This window comes from Papio anubis, chromosome 12, assembly GCF_008728515.1.
Source record: "Papio anubis isolate 15944 chromosome 12, Panubis1.0, whole genome shotgun sequence".
NCBI classification, from domain to species: domain Eukaryota; kingdom Metazoa; phylum Chordata; class Mammalia; order Primates; family Cercopithecidae; genus Papio; species Papio anubis.
In genome coordinates, this window is record NC_044987.1 from 68,137,487 (window position 1) to 68,158,104 (window position 20,618).

General features: G+C 42.5%; 1 protein-coding gene across 5 annotated transcripts in view; it reads right to left on the bottom strand.

The window, feature by feature from the left end:
• DENND2B (DENN domain containing 2B) overlaps positions 1 to 20,618 on the bottom strand; it is a 176,296-nt gene that overhangs the window by 85,900 nt on the left and 69,778 nt on the right. The window contains exon 1 of one of the 5 annotated variants that reach the window (XM_017948650.3): positions 13,630 to 16,514. The exons of the other annotated variants lie outside the window; for them this stretch is intronic. Coding sequence (XP_017804139.1) covers positions 13,630 to 13,700 — 71 coding nt within the window. The 5' untranslated portion in view covers positions 13,701 to 16,514. Of the gene's footprint in view, positions 1 to 13,629; positions 16,515 to 20,618 lie in introns of those variants that run through there. 5 annotated transcript variants of the gene reach the window in all.

Sequence of the window (20,618 nt, forward strand, 5' to 3'; positions counted from 1 at the left end):
GACAAGCTTCAGGCTCCCCCAGGTGCAATGTGGGCCAGGAGCTTGAACTATTCCTCTGTTGGCCTGGGTCAAGCTGTGAGTCTGATTCTTTTCTCACTAGAGAAGGAGAAGGGGGCAGTATGAAATTCTAAGTATGGTTCCTGGAAGCCATCTTTCCTCCTTCCATTCATACTTACAGTCATGAATTCAATCAGCTAATACACACCGAACACCAACCATGCATAAGCCAATATGCTTAGCACTGTTTGGGACGCTAAATGCATCAGATATGGGTCCATCCTCAAGAAGCTTCCACTCTGTAGGGTGAATACAATAGACATATGAACCTCATAAATACTAGGAAGACTATTTTAAGTGCCATTAGAAAGATGAAATTAAGTGCCACTAGAGAGATGCCATTAGAGAGATACAATGTTGAAGCTTAGGTAGAAGGAGATTACTTCCAAATAAAGGATCAAGAACCCTTTACAGAGAGGGTGGCCCTTGTGCTAGGCCTAGAAGATCAAATGGCAAAAGAATACAGGGGTATTCCCAGACAGACGGAACTACATGCACAAGGACTTGGAGGCAGGAAAGCAGAAGACGTATGAAGGACAACAAAGTGTTTGTCAGTCTGATGGGAGTTTAATTCAAAGTAGACCAGGGAGAAAGAGAGTTGGAAAGACAGAGGCATGTCGGCTCTAAGAGGCCTTTGAGAGCCAAATTAGAGATCTTAGTTTTTCTCTGGGGAATCACAGAAGTTTTCTGAGAAAAGAATAACGGGGGGCCGGGCGCGGTGGCTCAAGCCTGTAATCCCAGCACTTTGGGAGGCCAAGACGGGCAGATCACGAGGTCAGGAGATCGAGACCATCCTGGCTAACACAGTGAAACCCCGTCTCTACTAAAAAATACAAAAAAATAGCCGGGCGAGGTGGCGGGCGCCTGTAGTCCCAGCTATAGGGAGGCTGAGGCAGGAGAATGGCGCAAACCCGGGAGGCGGAGCTTGCAGTGAGCTGAGATCCGGCCACTGCACTCCCGCCTGGGCGACAGCGCGAGACTCCCTCTCAAAAAAAAAAAAAAAAAAAGAAAAGAAAAGAAAAGAATGATGGGTCAGAGATTATGCTTCTGAAAGATGAAGCAAGACTCAGAGGTCTAGGGGCTATGGCAGAAAAATCTGTTCAAGTGGTCCACGAGGGCTGATGATCACAGGAGGGACAAGGGAGAGAGAGAACTGAGGTAAGTAGCAAGTGCAGGATGAGAATTCCCACCTTTGAGGTTCAGGCTGAACAGAAAAATCAGTAGGCAGTGGCCAGGGTGGCTAAGAGGCTACACAGGCAGAGAAAAGCTGGAGAGCCAGCTCTTGGAGGGGACAGTGAAGGAGTGGGAGGTGGAAACAGACAGGAGACTGGAGAAGGGAAGGGAACCTCCAAGTTCAGGATCCTAAAAGTGAAACTGCTCCAAGTGATAAAGCCAAAGGTACCCGAAGAGGAATGAAGACAAAGTCCTTAGAGTTGGAAGGACAGAGGGACTGTGAGGCCAGAGCATTGAGGGATTCTCAGTATGAATCCTCAAATCCTAATTTTGCCAAAAAGAGGAAATATGAAGAAGGTTGTTAACAGTTAGCTTGAAGTCAATAGGCAGGTAAGGGCACCAAGAGTGAGCAGAGGAGGGACTAACTTCTCATGGGAAAGGCTGCCAGACAGGGCTTGGAAGCAACGTCGGGAGTTCAGAGCGAGAGTTGGGAGGAGGTGAGGTGGCTTCACTGGAGAGGGTCACAAGGAAAGTAAGATCTTCAGGGAAAAGCCAGTTTTTGGCTATACCAAAGAGGTAGGAATGTTCTAGGAAAAGGCACCAAAGAAGGGGCAATACCACTTTTTGTCTAGCACACTGGGCAAGATGATAAAACTATTCTCAGAGTCAGGCAGGGTGTAGCAAGCTGGGCACTCTCATACACTGTTGGGTGTTCTGTAAACTAGCACAATTTTTATGGAAAACATTTAGGAATACACACACACACATATCCTCACAAGGATAACCCATACAAAGTTAAAAGATAAGCCACAGATAGGATGAAAATAATTACAAAGCACATAACTGACAAGGGATTAAAAATCAGAATATATTAAGAACTCCTAAAGGAAAAAGACAAAAACCCAACTGAAAAATAAGTAAACGATATAAACAGAGAATTCAAAGAAAATAAAATATTGCTCAATCTCTTTGATAAACTGGGAAAATGAAAATTCTGGAAAATACTGAGAAGCATGGTATCTCCAAGTGTTGGCAAAAATAAGGTGAAATGAACACTTATATACATTGGTGGTAAACACATACAACTACTAATAGAGCGTAATCTGGAATTAGAAAAATTACAAAAATTAGAAAGACTTTAACCATTTCTCACTGCCATGTAATGGTGCATTGTACACCAGTTAAACCGAATGATTTTATATGTGAAAACTTTTTAAAAATGACCTTGAATGAAAAAAAATCAACCTGCAAAAGGCTGCCTGCAAGAATAGTACCATGTGTACAAAATTTTAAAACATAATACTATACATTATTTATGGACACATGTATGTAAAAGGATAAGATATGCACAGTAACGAGGTTTTTATCAGTATCAGGAGGAGGAAAGGACTGCAGAAAGTTTTAGTCACATTTGTCCAATATTTTTTCCTGAGCCTCCAAGCATGAGTATATATTTGTCAAATTTTTAAAAAATTTAAGTAACAGATCTGAAGCCAATATGGTACAGGGCTAGTATTTGTGAAATTTCGATGATGGGTACATAGATTTTTGTTATATTAACCTTTTACTTTTCCATATACTTTTCCAAGTTTTAAAAGATATTGTTGACCAGGTGCAGTGGCTCATGCCTGTAATTCCAGCACTTAGGGAGGCCGAAGCAGGCAGAACAAGAGGTCAGGAGATCGAGATCATCCTGGCTAACACAGTGAAACCCCTTCTCTACTAAAAATACAAAAAAATTAGCCAGGCGTGGTGGTGGGCACCTGTAGTCCCAGCTACTCGGGAGGCTGAGGCAGGAGAACGGCATGTACACGGGAGGTGGAGCTTGCAGTGAGCCGAGATTACGCCACTGCACTCCAGCCTGGGCAACAGTGCGAGACTTTGTCTCAAAAAAAAACAAAAACAACAACAACAAAAAAAAAGATGTTGTTAAGTAATTTAAGTATATTACATACCTTTTGAACCAGTGATTCCATTTTTAGAAACTTCTAGAAATAACTATCCTGAAGTTATACAAGTAGGCACAGTTACACAGATACGTAGATATTTTCCACCATATACCTTCTTTTTTTAAAAAAAAGAGATGGGGTCTTGCTCTATTGCCCAGATTGGAGTGCAGTGGCACAATCACAGCTCAACGTAGCCTCCAACTCCTGGGTTCAAGTGATCCTCCCACCTCAGCCTCCTGAAAAGCTGGGACTACAGGCACGTAGCACCACAGCAGCTAATTTTTTACTTTTTTCTAGAAATACCATCTCACTATGTTGCCCAGGCTGGTCTCAAACTCCTAGCCTCAAGCAATCCTCCTGCTTTGACCCACATAGCTTTTAATAACAGAAACAATCCAAAAGTCCATTGTCAGGTTAACTAAATAACAATTCATCCATACAATATAATTCCATGCAGCATTAAACATTATAGAGTAGCTCTATATGTACTGTCTGTGGAATACATCCAAGTAATATTAGTCAGAAAAGTAGTTTACAAAATATAAGTGCAAAATCATGGCACTTTGGGGGAAAAAGCAATATATGTGAACACATATGAAGAAGATCCCAAAGGACAAGATACACCAAAAGTTAACAATAATTGTGCTATAGGGGATTATGTGACTTTTACTTTCTTCCTAATATTTTTTGTTATTGTCCAAATATTCCTCAATGAGCCTGTATTTCTTTTATTAGAAAAATCAATAAAGTTAGTTAATTTTACACAAAAAGAAAATAAGGACTATCTGGTAATAGCAGATGAGTTTTACTTGAAATAAGGGAAAAGGTAAGCAGAAAAAGAGGGAGATATCATAGACAGAAGTATAACAAAAGCTCTACCGGAACAAAGAGCCGGGAGGAAGAGCAAGGCTTATAGGTTTTCACCCAGGTTGGGCATTTTCAGCAACAAGAACAAAGAAGGCAAGAGGGAGGAGGTCAGCTGGAGAGCTGTTTGTGACTGAAGGGCAGAGAGTACAGACAGAACTACACAGTTCTCAAATTCCATTTAAAATTTTAATACATTTCTTACTTCACAGATTCTGAACCTGCCATAGAACCTTGGTGTAGTGTTAGCGAAGGAAAGATTCTTGGGTAGAACTTCATAAAGTCTGTCATAAGATCAGCCCCCAGAGGAGGAGACTTTTCAGATCCCATCCCTCATACACATTCAGAAGGCCAAGGAAACACCCTCAGGATTGAACTATGATAAAGAAGGTGAACAATAGCCTGGACAACACAGGGAGACCCCATCTCTACCAAAAAATAAAATAAAATTAGCCAGGCATGGACATGGAGGTGCATGCCTGTGGTCCCTGCTACTTGGGAGTCTGAGGTAGGAGGATCACTTGAGCCCAGGAAGTTGAGGCTGCAGTGAGCGGTGACTGTGCCACTACACTCCAGCCTTGGCAATAGAGCAAGACCCAATATCAAAAAAACAAACAAAAAAAAAGGGGGTGACAAAGGAGACAAAAGCAATGACATCACAGTGGCCTTAGTTTAGCCTACACAACCAGCAACTCTATTTCTCTAGAATTGGTGAGATAATGAGAAGCTGAAGAAACAGAGGGCTAGGTGGGTGGGTCACGCCTGTAATCCCAGCACTTACGGAGGCTGAGGCAGGTGGATCACCTGAGGTCAGGAGTTCGAGACCAGCCTGGCCAACATGGTGAAACCTTGTCTCTACTAAAAATACAAAAATTAGCTGGGTGTGGTGGCACACGCCTATAATCCCAGCTACTTGGGAGGCTGAGGCAGGAGAATGGCTTGAACCCAGGAGGCAAAGGTTGCAGTGAGCTGAGATTGTGCCACTGCACTTTAGCTTGGGCAACAGAGTAAGACTCTTTCTCAAAAAAAAAGGAAAAGAAACAGAGTGAGAAAAGTGGGCTGGTAAGCCAGAGGGTAATCATAAGCCAATCCTGTGTTTAGGCAAATACGAAACTAAACAGGAAAGTAACGTCTGTGTGGCAACCTATGACGCAGCATGGATATTCTACTGGCACGTGTCTTCTTTCCGGATATAGTACTCCCTCTAACACAGCTGCCACATGGTAGAGTAGTTGCTAAAAAGCCAATGGAAGGTACAACATCTGAGATGCCACAGGTGTCCACTGAAATTAAGCCATTCTTTTACCTTTACCCCTAGGCTTTTGGACTTGGACCTCATCCAAGGAGCTGGTTGCCTGCACTTGCACAGACAGTCAGCTTCATCCCCAGGCCCCAAATCCTGAATTTGCCCTATGTCAATGAAAAACCATCATCAGCTTTTCTTTACATTAAAAATTGATTGTGATCAAAGCAGTTTTTCCTGTTTTCTGGGATCACTGCTGCAAAGAGGAAAAGTCACAAGAGGATAAAATGACACATACCACATTCTCCTGTGGCTGAAATTCCCCTCACTCTTCCTGCCTCTAACCAAAAAGGAGGATACAGACCAAGGAGCACTTCATGAAGGTAGTCAAATGCCCACCCTGCTGTTTTTCACCTTCAGGAAGAATCACCTCCTACTAGCTAGAACCTCTCCTTGGTCACTATAATCCCATGATTTGTAATGTGGGCTTCACTCCTCAGAAGCCCAGGGTTGGTGTTATCTAGGAGTGACATCAGTCATTTCCAGATCATGAGCAGTCACACAAATAAGGCAAAGGGCAACTCCTGCCTAGCATGTGTGACCCAAGAGATGACGGAGAAGAGAAGGAAGGAATGCAATCCTTCACCCAGTCCCTCAGCACTGAGCCAGCCTCCCATTTGCACATGGAAGGAAAGGCCAATACCCAATACTTAAGAAAGAACTAAATGTTAGGTCAGCCCCCTTCCCTCCCAGGGCTAGTATAAGGATTAAATAAGACAATGTTCTAATAGAAGCAAGAATACAAGTTACATGGCTCTAACTTGGCTCCAATTTCTAGCTGGTAGGAAGTCAATCCTTTCATCTGTTTTCCAAAGTCTATGGATCTGCCTTTAGTTGGAAATACAGAATAGAGTATAGAAGATATTATGGAACTTGGGGCCTTGAATTACTGTCCAACTCTTCACAAAATTCCATCGAAAGAAGTGATATTTAAGGAACACTGTCTAAGGGGTATGATATAAATCCATGCCCCTGAGTATTTTAGGCTCCATTTTCTAGCAGGTCACCTGAAAGCTACACAGAAGTTATTAGCTCAGCTCCTGACAGAGTGGTTTTCACTAAGTTGCAATTTCATGTAAAACATTTGCATTTTCTCTGCAGTCTCTATGAGAGCTATAGAAAACTAAGACTGCATAAGCACTGGTTATAAAAATAGCAAGGAAACTGTTGCTGTAGTGGTAAAAACAATAAATAAATAAATAAATAAATAAAACATACTTCTTGCTTTAAAAAAAGTAAAAATTACTATTATATCATTCAATATTGCCTTACATATCCACATACATTTCATTAAAATATAAAACTCATTTAAAAAACTTTGTCCTTTGAGAAAGTGGTATGTTGACTGCCAAGGAGAAGTCCATTCATAGCAATCACGTTAACGAACAGGGTTAGGAAGGCCAGGCACGGTGGCTCATGCCTGTAATTCCAGCACTTTGGGAGGCTGAAGTGGGAGGTCTCTTGAAACCAGGACTTTGACATCAGGCTGGGCAACATGGCGAGACCCCGTCTCTACAAAAAGTTTAAAAATTAGCTGGGCATGGTGGTACACATCTGGGGTCCTGGCTACTCAGGAAGCTGAGGTGGAAGGATCACTTGAGCCCAGGAGGTGGAGGCTGCAAGGTTGCAGTGATCTGTGACTGTGCCACTGCACTCCGGCCTGGGTGACAGAGCAAGACAATGTCTCAAAGAAAACAAACAAACAACAAAAAAACCAAGATTTGAATAGCTGCCTGCTCTTCTTTTCTTTGGTGCTGATGTTATTTCTGTTTCTATGTTATTAACATGACTAAGGCCTCGCTTTACCAGTTATCTACTGTGTGCCAAGCATTGTTCCCAGGTGTTAATTATGTTAATTCATTTAATACTCTAACGCAATCCTATGAGGTAGATGTCACCAATTCTATTTTACCAAACAGAAAAACCAAGGCCCAAGTCATATAGCTAGTAAAAGGAAGAGCCAGAATTCAAACCAGGACTGATTTCAAAATTCTCATTCCTTCTACTATGCCATGGAAAGTACAGTAGGGTGTTTTTATGTCAACTGCAGCCAGACACATCAATTTTCTCTTCTGAGAAGACAGGATATAAATCTGAAGAAACAATGTATATGAAAATATGCTATATGCTATAAGGCAATATTCATATGTAAATAACTACCATCATCCTCCAGGAAAAGAATGCGTAAAGCAGAGCTGACAGTTTTCTTTCTCTTTTTTTTTTTTTTTTTTTTTTTAAGAGACAGGGACATGCTATGTTGCCCAGGCTGGACTTGAACTCCTGGGCAAAGCGATCCTCCCGCCTCAGCCTGCTGAGCAGCTGGGACTACAGGCACATGCCATCATGCCAGGCCAGAACTGGCATTTCTACTGCACACACACCGGCAAACTCAGCAGGAAGTGAACTCTAAACATAGCCTAAGAGGAGAACTTTTCTCTCAACACTAAAACTCATAAAAACATGTAAGCAAGTGTGTGGGTCAGTCACTCCCTTAAACACAGGTGTCTGGCAAGATAGTGAGAAATCATCCCACATCTAGTGTCCATGGGCACAGACTCCTGTTTGCTTCAGAATCTAGGAGATGCTGGCATTTGGCCAGGTAGGCCTTCTTTTCTTTCAATTCCCTTTTAATCTCATCTCCTTCAGTGATGATCATTCTCAAAGAATTATTTCAAGAGACACTATCTTTGAGAAGAAGAATTATTTCAAGCTTTAATTTCTAGCTCATCTACAAATCCATGACTTTTGGAAATCAAAGCTCTCCAAAACTCTGAAACCTACAATGTGCTTCTTTCCTATAAGTTTGATGGTTATTACCTAGGAGACATGCATGCCTTCCCTGGTAGTTTAAGAGACAAAGTTTGGAATATGATGTGCTCAGAAAAGGGGTCACCCTACCTCTAGTCCTGGGCATCAAGGGCTTTCTAGATGTTTAAGAGGCAAGTGGTCACCAGCAGCAAGAAAACGTTGGGGTGGGTTCTCTGGACCACTGCTTCACTCAGGGACAGCCACCCCTTCTCTACTCAACCCATCCAAACCCTGTAAGTGAAGTGTAAAGAATGCAACACAGATCTACTACCTACCAAAACAAACCCCAACCAGAAAAGCACTGGGGTTACTATGCAAAGGGATCCCTCAGAGATAAAACAGGAAGAGGGGTTCACTCCGTCTCCTCTCAAGGGCTCCTGCTTCAACCCCACCTATGTATCACAATTCTTTTCCTCTTCAGTATCAACCCCCTACCTCATTAATTTCCTCCACTCCAACCAATGGGCAGCAATGTCCAACAGAGCACAATAAATTTAAAACTGTTTAAAATGGGTGTCTTGCATTTTTCTCACCTTGTCTTCTTCCACCACTGGCTGAGCTTTCAACCAATTCCACAGTGCCCCAGCTCTGCAGTAAAGCAACTACCCCACGTCTTCAAACTCTTCACAGAATCATGCACCATCTCCTGCCCTAACACATACCAGGCTCTCCCCGAGGGCGTTCTCTCCACCCTGGCAACTTCAACAGCTATGTGGATGGATCCACTCAAAACTCTTATCTCACAACTGATTCTCTGACATCAATTCCACTTCCACTTGAGTCACCCATACTTTTGCACAAACCCTGAACCTTGGACTACCCATTTCAAAACCTTGCCCTCTACTGTCTGACCACAATTTCCCTTCCTGTCTATCTTTTGACTATTCACTACCTGACAGCTGCTCTTTGACCTTGGTCAGGCCTCTGTTCCCTTAAGCCTTTTTCCTAGTGTATATCAGCCACCTCCTGGCCTTTCCTTCTGCCAATCCAGGTTGGAATCCATGATTCATCATACACAGATCAATCTCAAATCCACAGCTCCTTTCTCCTTCCACTGTACCTACCTAAAAAGCCCTAACTATGGTATTCTCCATTCCTTTGTCAGCACACCTAAAAATTGCTAGTCAGATACCATACAACCAATACACTTCTGAAAGGTCTTTCGGAGATACATTCTGAAGCATTTATGAATGAAATGGTATGATGCCTGGAGTTTGCTTCAAAAAATTCAGTGGTAAAAAAGGAAGAGTAGTGGACAAGAATAGAAATAAAACAAGCTAGTTCACATGTTAATAGTCATAGTTTTTAGTTAATAGTTACAGATAACGGTTGAAGCTGGATAACGGACACAACAGTGGTCATCTATTCTCTCTACTTTGGTTATGCTTGTTATTTTCCATAATAAAAAGTTTAACAACAAAACAACTTAAGTGCAAGATTAATGGGGAACAATGCCAAAGGTCACACACAGACTACCTGCTAGTCACAAAATGAAAACTATAATTTCACGATGGAGAAATGCAGCTGATCCTACCTTAACCAGTAATCAAACTTAGCGTCAATAATAATGGGCCAGCCAAACATCATGTGCCTCTGATCTGCTGCATCATTTACAAAGGGTGGTTTTCTCCCCAAAATGCTTAACCTAAATCTAATCAGGTCTCTAGATCTAATTTACAGTTTATAGAATACACAGGGGAGAGAGGAAGAACCTGAACAATACCCCAAAGAAACAATCAGACAAATCCACAATGTGAAAAGTGAATTCAGGTTAAGAAATAAGAAGTGTCTAAAACTGGGCAACACAAGAGCCCCATCTCTACAAACAATAAAAAAAAAAAAAAAATTAGCAGATTTAGCAGAGTGTGGTGGCACATACCTGTAGACCCAGCTACTCAGGAGGCTGAGGCCCCCACTATCTAACTAAAACTACCCAAGAAGACCCCAGCCTTTCAACAGCCAGACCTGAGACCTGTCTCTGGAGTCTTAACTTGACATTCCTCACTCTACCCTGCCAAGGACAACAAACATGACCAACTGGGACTTCCCTGCACACTCTACACTTACAGCTTCACTCCTGTCTTTGTGCACGCAAATCCCTCTACCTGGAATGCCCCTCCCTGCCCTGTCTCCTTATAAAAGAACTATGCCTCCTTCGAAATCTGTACCAGCACCATTTCCTCTGTGAAACCATGCCCTCCTTTTCCCCACTCTCCTCCCACCAGTAACTCAATTAATCCTCTCCTCCCAGTGAAACATCTAGGGTAGCATAAATTGCAAAGCAGTATACTGGCTTTTCATATGCCTTGTCCAATAAACTATTAAGTCCCATGAGGAAGTGCTATGTATCTATGCGCTGGTCCCGCAGGGGCCTAATGAATGTATGCTGATTGGAAGTGGTTTCTCCTGCTCCCTTACTTAGCCTATTTCTACTAAAAACATTTCTGGTCCAGGCACAGTGGCACACACCTGTAATCCCAGCACTTTGGGAGGCTGAGGTAAGAGGATCACTTGAGCCCAAGAGTTCAAGACCAACCTGGGCAACATGGCAAGGCCCCATTTCTACAAAAATTTTAAAAATTAGCCAAGCATGGTGGTTCGTGCCCATGGTCTCAGCTTCTCCAGAGGCTGTAGTGGGAGGATCACTTGAGCCCAGGAGGTAGAGGCTGCAGTGAGCTGTGGTAGTGTCACTGTACTCTAGCTCGTGCAACAGAGCAAGACCCTGTCTCAAAAAAAAAATTCTGTTTAAGCCCCTGGCTGATGGAGCAGAAATGATGCACTCTAAATCCTGCTTTTCTCGGTCTCCTAAACTCTAACTTTCCTTTTCTGAGTTCGCAAGTTCACAACCCTTGGGAACAACAACACTAGGTTGATCCAGCACTAAAAGCTGCCTTTTAAAATACAGTTAGATGGGACCTGACTAGCTTAGTGTCTGGGACATAAGTAGGTACTCAATAAACATTATTTCTTTTCCTTCTCTTACTTCAAAAACCTTCCTGAATCTGTTCGCAAAGCAGCTACATTTCCTCACACCTTTCAAGCTGCTCTTCTCCGAAAGCCACGCCCTTTCTGGGTCTTAATACCTGCTTAGACTTTGGCCTACTGCCTCTCCTCAGTACCAGCTGCCCACCTGCTGCCACCTCAGCCAGGGTGAGCTCATCAAAGCAGGTATAATTTTTAAGGGAGAGGCTTCTATGTCACAAGATCTAGGTCCAGCGTGTCAATACAATTGCATATAAGAGGCACTGGAAACTTTTGCAAAGAGGATTCATGCAACTATCCCCAAACATTAATAAAAGAAACCTGGTTGTGTCGTATTTAGGGTAAGAGAAAGCAAACAAAAAACAGGATTAGGAATCAGAAGACTCGAGTGAAATTTTTAATCTGCCTCTCTCACTAAAGGCTTTTTGTTTTTTTGTTTTTTGTAAACTGAATCAGAAATATTCTAAGCCAGGTGCAGTGGCTCACACCTTGTAATCCCAGCAATTTGGGAGGCCAAGACGGGCGGATCAATTGAGGTCAGGAGTTCAAGACCAGCCTGGTCAACTAGTGAAACCCAATCTCTACTAAAAATACAAAAAATTAGCCAGGTGTGGTGGCATGTGCCTGTAGTCCCACTTACTTGGGAGGCTGAGGCATGAGAATCATTTGAACCTGGGAGGAGGAGGTTGCATGAGCTGAGATCATGCCACTGCACTCCAGCCTGGGCTACAGAGCAAGACCCTGTCACACACACACACAAAAAAGCATTACTTTAAATGTCACAGAAGTCACAGAAAATGTTTTTAATTGTTACAGTACATCCTTAAGTGAAAAGAAGTTTACAAATTTTACATAAAGAAAAACTTTAATAGAAAAAAAGGTTATCTTAGGTTTTCTTATCAACAAAATTTAATTCCTGCTGGGCACGGTGGCTCATGCCTGTAATCCCAGCACTTTGGGAGGCCAGGGCGGGTGGATCACCTGAGGTCAGGAGTTCAAGACCAGCCTGGCAAACATGGTGAAACACAAAAACACAAAAATTAGCTGGGTATGATGGTGGGCGCCTGTAATCCCAGCTATTTGGGAGGCTGAGGCAGGAGAATCGCTTGAACCCAGGAGGCAGCGGTTGCAGTGAGCCAAGATCACACCACTGCACTCCAGCCTGGGCAACAGAGTAAAACGCTATCACACACACACACACACACACAAAAAAAAAGAAGAAAATTTAATTCTTACTTCTCTCCTTACAGCAAAATTAATTACAGTTTAAATGTAAAAACTGGAACCATAAAAACACTAAAAGAAAACATGAACCACTTATTTTTTTGTGATTCTGACAAGTGAAGATTTTTCCAAGTATGACAGAAAATTCAACTCCACAGCCAAGACGGGGGATGGGCGGAAGTGCTATGAAGGAAAATATTTGCCTAAGTAAAAATGTAAAACATGTGAAAGGCAAATAATTAGCATAAACAAAGTCAAAAAAATTTTTTTATTGGGGAAAAATTATCAGCAACACATATGGCAAAGAGTCCTAATGTAGTATGTATGTAAAAGCTCTCACAAGTCCACAAGATAGAATAATGACCAAACAGAAAAATTAACAAGGTATTTGAGCAGAAAATTTACAAAGGAATAAAATCAACTATCAGAAATATAAAAAGATGCTAATTTCATTAATAACTAAAGACATCCTAAATAAAGTAACAATAAGAAATCTTTTTTCACCTATCAGATTGGCAAAGAGTAAAAAGATGTATAACACCTATGTTGGCCAGGGTGTGGTGGAAAGAGGCACCTCCATACACTGCTGATGAGAAGTACACTGATGCAACTTCTTTGGGAGGCAGTTTGGCAATATTTATTAACATTTATAATGAGCACACCCTTTGATCAGCAAATCTTTCCTTCTAGGAATTTTGCCTAAGGAAATAAAATACAAGTACTAGGACACATGGGCAAAGACAGCTGGATACTGCTGTTCATTACAGTCCTGCATATAATAGGAACAACTGAGAAACAATTCAATTGTCCATCAAAAGGGGTTTGATTAAATAAATTATGATATATTTCTCTAAAGAAACGCAATGTTGCTCCTTAAAAGCACATACTGAGGTGGAAAAATATCCTAGGTAAATTACAAGTGACATGTTTTTCAGTACAGTATAATCTTTTCTTTCCATTTTTTAATTGCAGTAAAGTATATAAAATTCCCCATTTAAGAGTGTACAATTCAGTGGCATTAACTATGTTCACAATGTTGTGCAACCATCACCACTATTTCCCAAATTTTTCCAAACAGAAACTCTGCAATGATTAAGCAATAACTCCCCATTCTCCCCTCTCCCCAAGCCCCTGGTTTACCTCTAATCTATTTTCCTATCTCTATGAATTTGCCTTTTCTAGATATTTTATATAAGCAGAATCACAAAATATTTGTACTTTTGTATATGGCTTATTTCAGTCAGGGCAGCATTTTCAAGGTTTACCTACATTGTAGTATGCATCAGAACTTCCTTCCTTTCACAGCTGAATAACAGTCCAGTTTGCATTACTGTGTTCATCCATTTTGTTTATGCATTGTTTACACACTTTGTTTATTCATCAGTCAGTGAACTCTTGGGTTGTTTCCACCTCGCTGCTGTGAATAATGCTGCAATGAACATTGGCATGCAAGAATCTGAGTCCTTGTTTTCAATTATTTTGGGCATATACCTGGGAGTGGAATTGCTGGGTCATACGGTAATTTGGGGCTTTTTGGAGAATAATCAAACTTTCCCACTGCAGCTGTACCGCTAACACTCCCACTAACAACCTATGAGGGTTCTAACTTCTCTACATTCTCACCAACACTTTTTACTTCCATTTTTTTAAATTAAGAGTATAAACTTTTTGTGTAAAACTAAATGTATATAAAAATGTATCATTTAAAGAATCTGTTATGGCTCAAGGATGTTAGTTTAAATATATAAATAAAAAATATAAATAAAAAATCTGGTGCTACCCAACTGTTAACAATAACTATTTTTCTGGGGCATGGGTTTATAGAAGATGCTCATATTCTGCCTTACATATTCCCCATTTTGCAAAAGTTTTTAGAACACCTGGTGTTGCTTGTGTTATTTTAACAAATATCTTAAACAAAAGTTAGCCAGATAGACGGCTTGATGCCTGCCTGCTGATCTGAAACACAGTTTCAATGTTACATACACAGCAAGGCCCTAAATCAGCAGAGGTGAGAAGGCCCATGTCCCAGTCCTCACTCTGCCGCCCTGAGCACTCTGTATTCTCACCTCTCAACTCCCAGGAACCCAGGACTGAATCCAAGTTCCCAGCGAGTATCCCCAAAATAGACAACAGCTGTGTGGACCCACCCATGTGGTCCTTCCACCCTGGGGACCACACTGAGGCTACAGAAGCCCCGGGAGGGTTGTCTCAGGCTACGTACGGGTAGCCGTCTCCCTTTATCTAGTATGCCTTACAAAGATTAAGTTGGGCAGCACTGTGCCAGGCAGCCTGTAATATCCCTTCCCACACTGAAACAGATTTCCACAGTTGTACTGAACTAATGAAAGAAGGTAAGAAAAGGACAGCTCGGGGAAAACCTGTGAGTCACAGACTACGAAGGAAAATGAAGGCCTTCCCTGCAAAGAGAGAAGCAAGCCCAGAAAATAATTCAAGAAACAATGATGCCAAGGAGGAGAGGGCAGCTGACATTGACTAATGCAAGTGTCTCACCTGAAGCCACAGGTGCTGAAGTAGACAGCAAAGGGCAGTGCCTGGAGCCACACTGCTCTGTGGGAACCATCCCAAGGTCACCTGCTCAGGCAGCAACAAGGAGAAAACCCAGCCTCTGTGGGAAGAGGCACTGAGGCCTGGGGAAGTGAAAGTCAAGTGAAACTCTTCCCCTCTTCCAGGTGTTCTCAGCCTTTCGGCTGCCAACTGTGAACTTTGCCCTTGAAATTCAACTCCTGGCGTAAAGAGATAATCTCCCAAGCATGTCCTGTGTAAATTTGGCTAATCAACAGAACACACTCTGTGCAGCCCGTGCTGGCTGTCCCTGAAACAGCCCTGCCAGTCAGAAGCAGTGCTGACAGGAGGAGGGAAGCTTTTCCTGGCATAAATATCACCAATCCTAATGAAATCAAGTGCCCAGGATGGGCATTTTCCAAAAATCAGACAAGCATCTGTTCAAAGATGAGCACATACCTGGAAATCTTATCCAGAAGTGATACGGATTTGGTGAAGAGAGTCACTGAGAACATGGACCTTTACCAGGCTTTGTTGATGTTTAAGAGTAAGCCACCTAAGAACATCTAAAGTAAAGCTTTGTAGACATGAAATTCTGGGTCAGTAAAAGAAAGCAAGCCAATTAACATCTGACCCTCACACCCTTATTGGCATCTCAGCTGCCAAGCCTCTTAAGCAGTGGTTCTCAAAGTGGGATTCCCAGCCAACAGTAGCAGCATCACTTCCGAACTTGTTAAAAATGCAAATCTTTACCAAAAAATTTCTACTAAATTGGTTAACAAGCTCTCCAGGTGAGTTTGATGCACAGTCAAGTCTGAAAACCACTGCTCTACGGCTCCAGAAAGCTGAAAGCTCTGCAGTCTGGAGTTCTGATCCCACCCGCCCCGAGACTTCCCTTACTTTCTGCTCTAAATGAATTTTGAGGGACTGGAATATCACCCTCCAGTTACAGCCAATAAAATAGGCAAGTTTCCTCCCATTCCAGTTCCATTTTCTACATGGTTTCCTAGCTTTCTTTTCCACAAACCATATCCAATTGTGTTTCCTTTCTGCTTCCTGGGGAAAGTGATTCTCCGCTTTCTGGATGGTTCAATCCCTCAAAGATCTGACCTTAGCCAGTCTTTCCAGCCTCACCTTCTAACCCATCTGTGTGTACCTGCTCATGGCAGGTGACCATTTAATGTCTGCTCATTGTGAATCAGTGATGAAGACCATCTGAACAATACCCTCTAAAGGAATCTTTCCCAAGTACATTATCTTTCCTTCAGAAGCAAGTGTGTTACTGAAACAAACTGGGAAGGGGAGACAGGAAAGCAGAATCCAGTGACTTACCAAAGAAATTTCCTCTATGTTCTAGCAATCTATGCTAAATCTGAAATTCAGTTTCACCCTGCTCTGCCCTTCACAAACTATTCCATCTAAGCAGGGTGATTAGGCTGACCACAGATTTCATGAACACCAACGAATGAGAGTTTATAAATACTGCATACATTTTCATTTCAGAATCCTGGGCCTTCACTACTGATAGAATCCAAACAGGATCAAACCTTTAGAAAAAGAAGTATGGGCCAGGCTCAGTGGCTCATGCCTGTAATCCCAGCACTTTGGGAGGCCAAGGCGGGCAGATCACCTGAGGTCAGGAGTTCAAGACCAGCTTGGCCAACATGGTGAAACCCCATCTCTACAAAAATACAAAAATTAGCTAAGCATGGTGGCGCATGCCTGTAATCCCAGCTATGTGGGAGGCTGAGGCAGGAGAATCGCTTTAACCAGGGAGGTGGCAATTGTAGTGAGCCAAGACCATGCCACTGCACTCCAGCTTGGGTGACAGAGTGAGAATCCATCTCAAAAAAGAAAAAGAAGTAACAACCCATAGAAACTAGTCAATGTTCAATTTCCAAGAAGTGAAAGTTGTGGCCTGATACATTTCTTTTCTCAAACATTTCCAACAAACTTGAAGACGCTAGAAGATATCTGTACACTAGGAAATCAGGGTTTATATACAAACACTAGTTTACTGACAAATTACTTATTTTTTCCAAAAGTAAATTCCATCTTCTTATACAATAGGGGGAACTGCAATCTAAGACATCTAACTACTTACGGAGCGTTAAGGAGGAAGGCCATTTTCTTCCTGCCCAGATGAAGAGATGTAATTCAGGTTAACTGCTTCCAAGTCTTGCCACAGCCCCACCCTCCCCGGTTATTTATATGGACTCACATTCTCAGTATTTAACCAGGTACCCCTTTCAGAGAAAGCTTTAAAAAACCTCATTCAATTCTGCAAACATTCACAATGTGACCATAAATAACACATAATGATTCAAAGGAAAAAACTCATTAGATGTTCTAGATAACCACGGAAGAGCTGCATTTGATATACTAACCAGAGTGGAGGTGTGGCAAGAACACATGCTTGGAATCAACAGCCTTAGATTTATATCTTAAGCAAGTTAGCTACTCCACGTCCCTGTAGATGTTACAACATCAACAAATTAACTCACAGGTCATCCTAAGGATTTACTAAAATAATGAAATAAAAACACCTAGTATAACACAATGCTTAGAACACAGTAAGCATTACACTAAAGTCTTACCATAAACCTAAAATCTGCAGATAATTTAAAAACACATAGTGCTTGATCCCAAGAAGTATGCAGACTATATTAATTCGACTCCCTTAGCTAAGCAGGTACTGCCTATGCCCACTCCAGACCCCTTTTGTTTCCTCATATTCTTATCCCCTTACCCCTTACCCCTTCTTCCCCTTTCTTCCCCCTTCTTCCCCTTCTTCCTCGTTCTTCCCCTTTCTTCCCCCTTCTTTCTTCCCCCTTCTTTCCCACACTTCCCCCTTTCCCCTTCCCCCCTTCCCTCTTCTCTTCTCTTCTTTGAGACAGAGTATTGCTCTGTCTCTTCTCTTCTATTCTTTTATTTGAGACAGAGTCTTGCTCTGTTGCCCAGGCTGGAGTGGCATGATCATAGCTCACTGAAGCTTCAAACTCCTGGGTTCCAGCAATCCTCCCGCCTCAGCCTCCCAAAGCGTGGGGGTTACAGGCATGAGCCACCATACCTAGCACCATACTCCTTTTACTGATTCTTCTCAATCAGATTCAATGTTCCTCTCTCTCCCTCTGAAATTTCCATACCTTATCCCAAGTTGTGCCACATCTTCCACCCTGACACCCCCTTGCTCTGTATATTCTAACAATGATGACCTCCCAGGTGTCCTTTCTGCATGTCAAGCTCTTTCCTACCTCAGGAGCTTTGACTGCTGTTCCCTTTTCCAGAAAGGAACTTTCCCCAAATCTGCACAGTCACAGCTTCTTCTCATCCTTGAGTTCACAGTTCAAATGTCATTCTCAGAGTCCTTCTCTAACCTCTCAGGTCCCTGTTACTCTATTACATTACCATTATTTCCTTCCTAGCTCACGGCACTATCTTGATCTCATCTATTGATTTGTTTACTTGTTTACTGAAATGCTTCCCCACTCACTATGCGTTAAGCTCCATGATAACAAGGACTTCAATGTCTTAGTTATCCCTACCTCCTCACATACAGAACAAAACCTAGAACAGAAGGAATACTCAATAAATATTTATTGAATGAATAAATACATTCAGCTTCTGAAGCAAGAGAGGCAGAGTTAGATACTCCTTCTCTTTCTCTAACTGGTGACAGTAGAAGATGGAAGCCCAGGGAAAGACTGTAAATTAAAAAGAGAACAGACTGAGGATTGACTTTTGGGGAACACCAAAAACTAAAAGCCATCCCAACCCCCCAACTGACAAAACATTAAGGGGTATCAGGGACCCAGGAGGATGGCACAGGTGTTGCAGTCTCCACTGCCTTCTTTTTTTTGTTTCTACAGCTTTCCAGAAGAAGCTCAGCTTCTTCCTGCAAGGCCATGTAGACATCTGGCCTTCGGTGTTTTTCAGATGAAAAGAAGTCTGGATATCACTGCTTTCAAAACCCATCTAGGCACAGAAGCAGAATAGGCACCTACATCTAAATGGAGGGAAAAAAACAGTTGTGGGTCCTGCAACTGGAGCGGGTGGGAAAGAAACTAAAAAGGCTTTTCTATTTCCATTTAACGAGATTTAAATAAAACAACAATTTCCGGTTGCTTTTTTTTTAAGACGGAGTTTCGCTCTCGTTGCCCAGGCTGGAGTGCACAATCTCGGCTCACTGCACACATTGCAATCTCCGCCTCCCAGGTTCAAGTAATTCTCCTGTCTCAGCCTCCCAAGCAGCTGGGATTACAGGCAACCTGCCACCACACCCTGCTAATTTCGTACTTAGAGACAAAGTTTCACCATGTTGGCTAGGCTGGTCTTGAACTCCTGACCTCAAGTAATCCACCCACTTCAGCCTCCCAAAGTGCTGGGATTACAGGCCTGAGCCATTGCACCCTGCCCTGGTTGCTTTCTTTTTAACCTGGATCCCTGCCACTTCCCCCTGGGCACTTATTAGAATTGAGTTGACAAAACCAATAGCTCTTCTTTCCTCCAGTATCTTCACAACTGGCTCTCCCAGCACAGCTAAGCCAAGAGTAAACCCTGAGCATCAGTGATGACTCCAACGCAGAGAGGCAGGGACTCAGAAAGGACAGTGCTACGTGTTCCATTTATGTTTCACCCCAAAGGGGTGAGTCAATCAGGAGGTTGGAGAGAAGCAGAGAAAATAAGAAACCTCAGTATTGTCTTTCCTTTCTAGATTCAAAAGCCTCAATTCCCCGAACATAGCAGCCAGAGTCAAAGCCACAGATGGCAAACCAAGGTCACTGCCATTGCCAACCTTGTCTCAGATGTCCTAGCTATTTTCTTTTTCTTCTCACACTCATGTACCATCCTCCTTTTTCTCTTTTCCTTTTTTTTTTTTTTTTTTTTTTTTTTTTAAGAGACAGTGTCTTGCTATGTTGCTCAGGCTGGAGTGCAGTGTGTATTCACAGGTGTGATCATTGCACAGGACAGCCTCAAACTCATGGGCTCAAGCAGTCTCCTGCCTCAGCTTCCTGAGCAGCTGGGACTACAGGAGCACAAACCCAGAGAATACTCCTTTATAGTTGCTGGGGTCATTCAAGTTCTTTAATTTCCTTTCCCTACTGGCTTTCCTTTCTGCCAAGTGACAAAGTATATACGCACAAGTCAGACCTTTTTGTCCTAAGGTCTTTGCAAATAAGTACAAAGTTCCATGTGTAGTGTCTACAGTCCTCAGTCTTCACCATTTTTTATTATTATTATTATTTTAGAGACAGGATCTTGCTCTGTCACCCAGGCTAGAGTGCAGTGGCACAATCATAGCTCACTATAACGTTGAACTCCAGGGCTCACGCAATCCTCCCACCTCAGCCTCCCAAGTAGCTGGGACTACAGGCATGTGCCACCATGCTTGGCTAATTTCATTTATTTTGCAGAGATGGGGTCTCATTATGTTGCCCAGGCTGGTTTCAAACTCCTGGCCTCAAGCAATCCTCCTGCCCTGGCCTCCCAAAGTGTTAGGATTACAAGTGTGAGCTACTGTGTTCGGCCTTTACCATCTTTTAATTACTCTATCAGAACACATATTAGGTCACAAATTGCTAATAAACTAAATGGGAGGGAGATTCCAGCATAACTCTGCCAAGGAAACTTATCTCCACTAAGGAGTATGGGGCACTGTTTTGGGAGCTCTATGCACCACTGAGGCTGTGCTTCTCCTGGTTCTACAGGGAGCTACTGTCGAATCTCAGCCC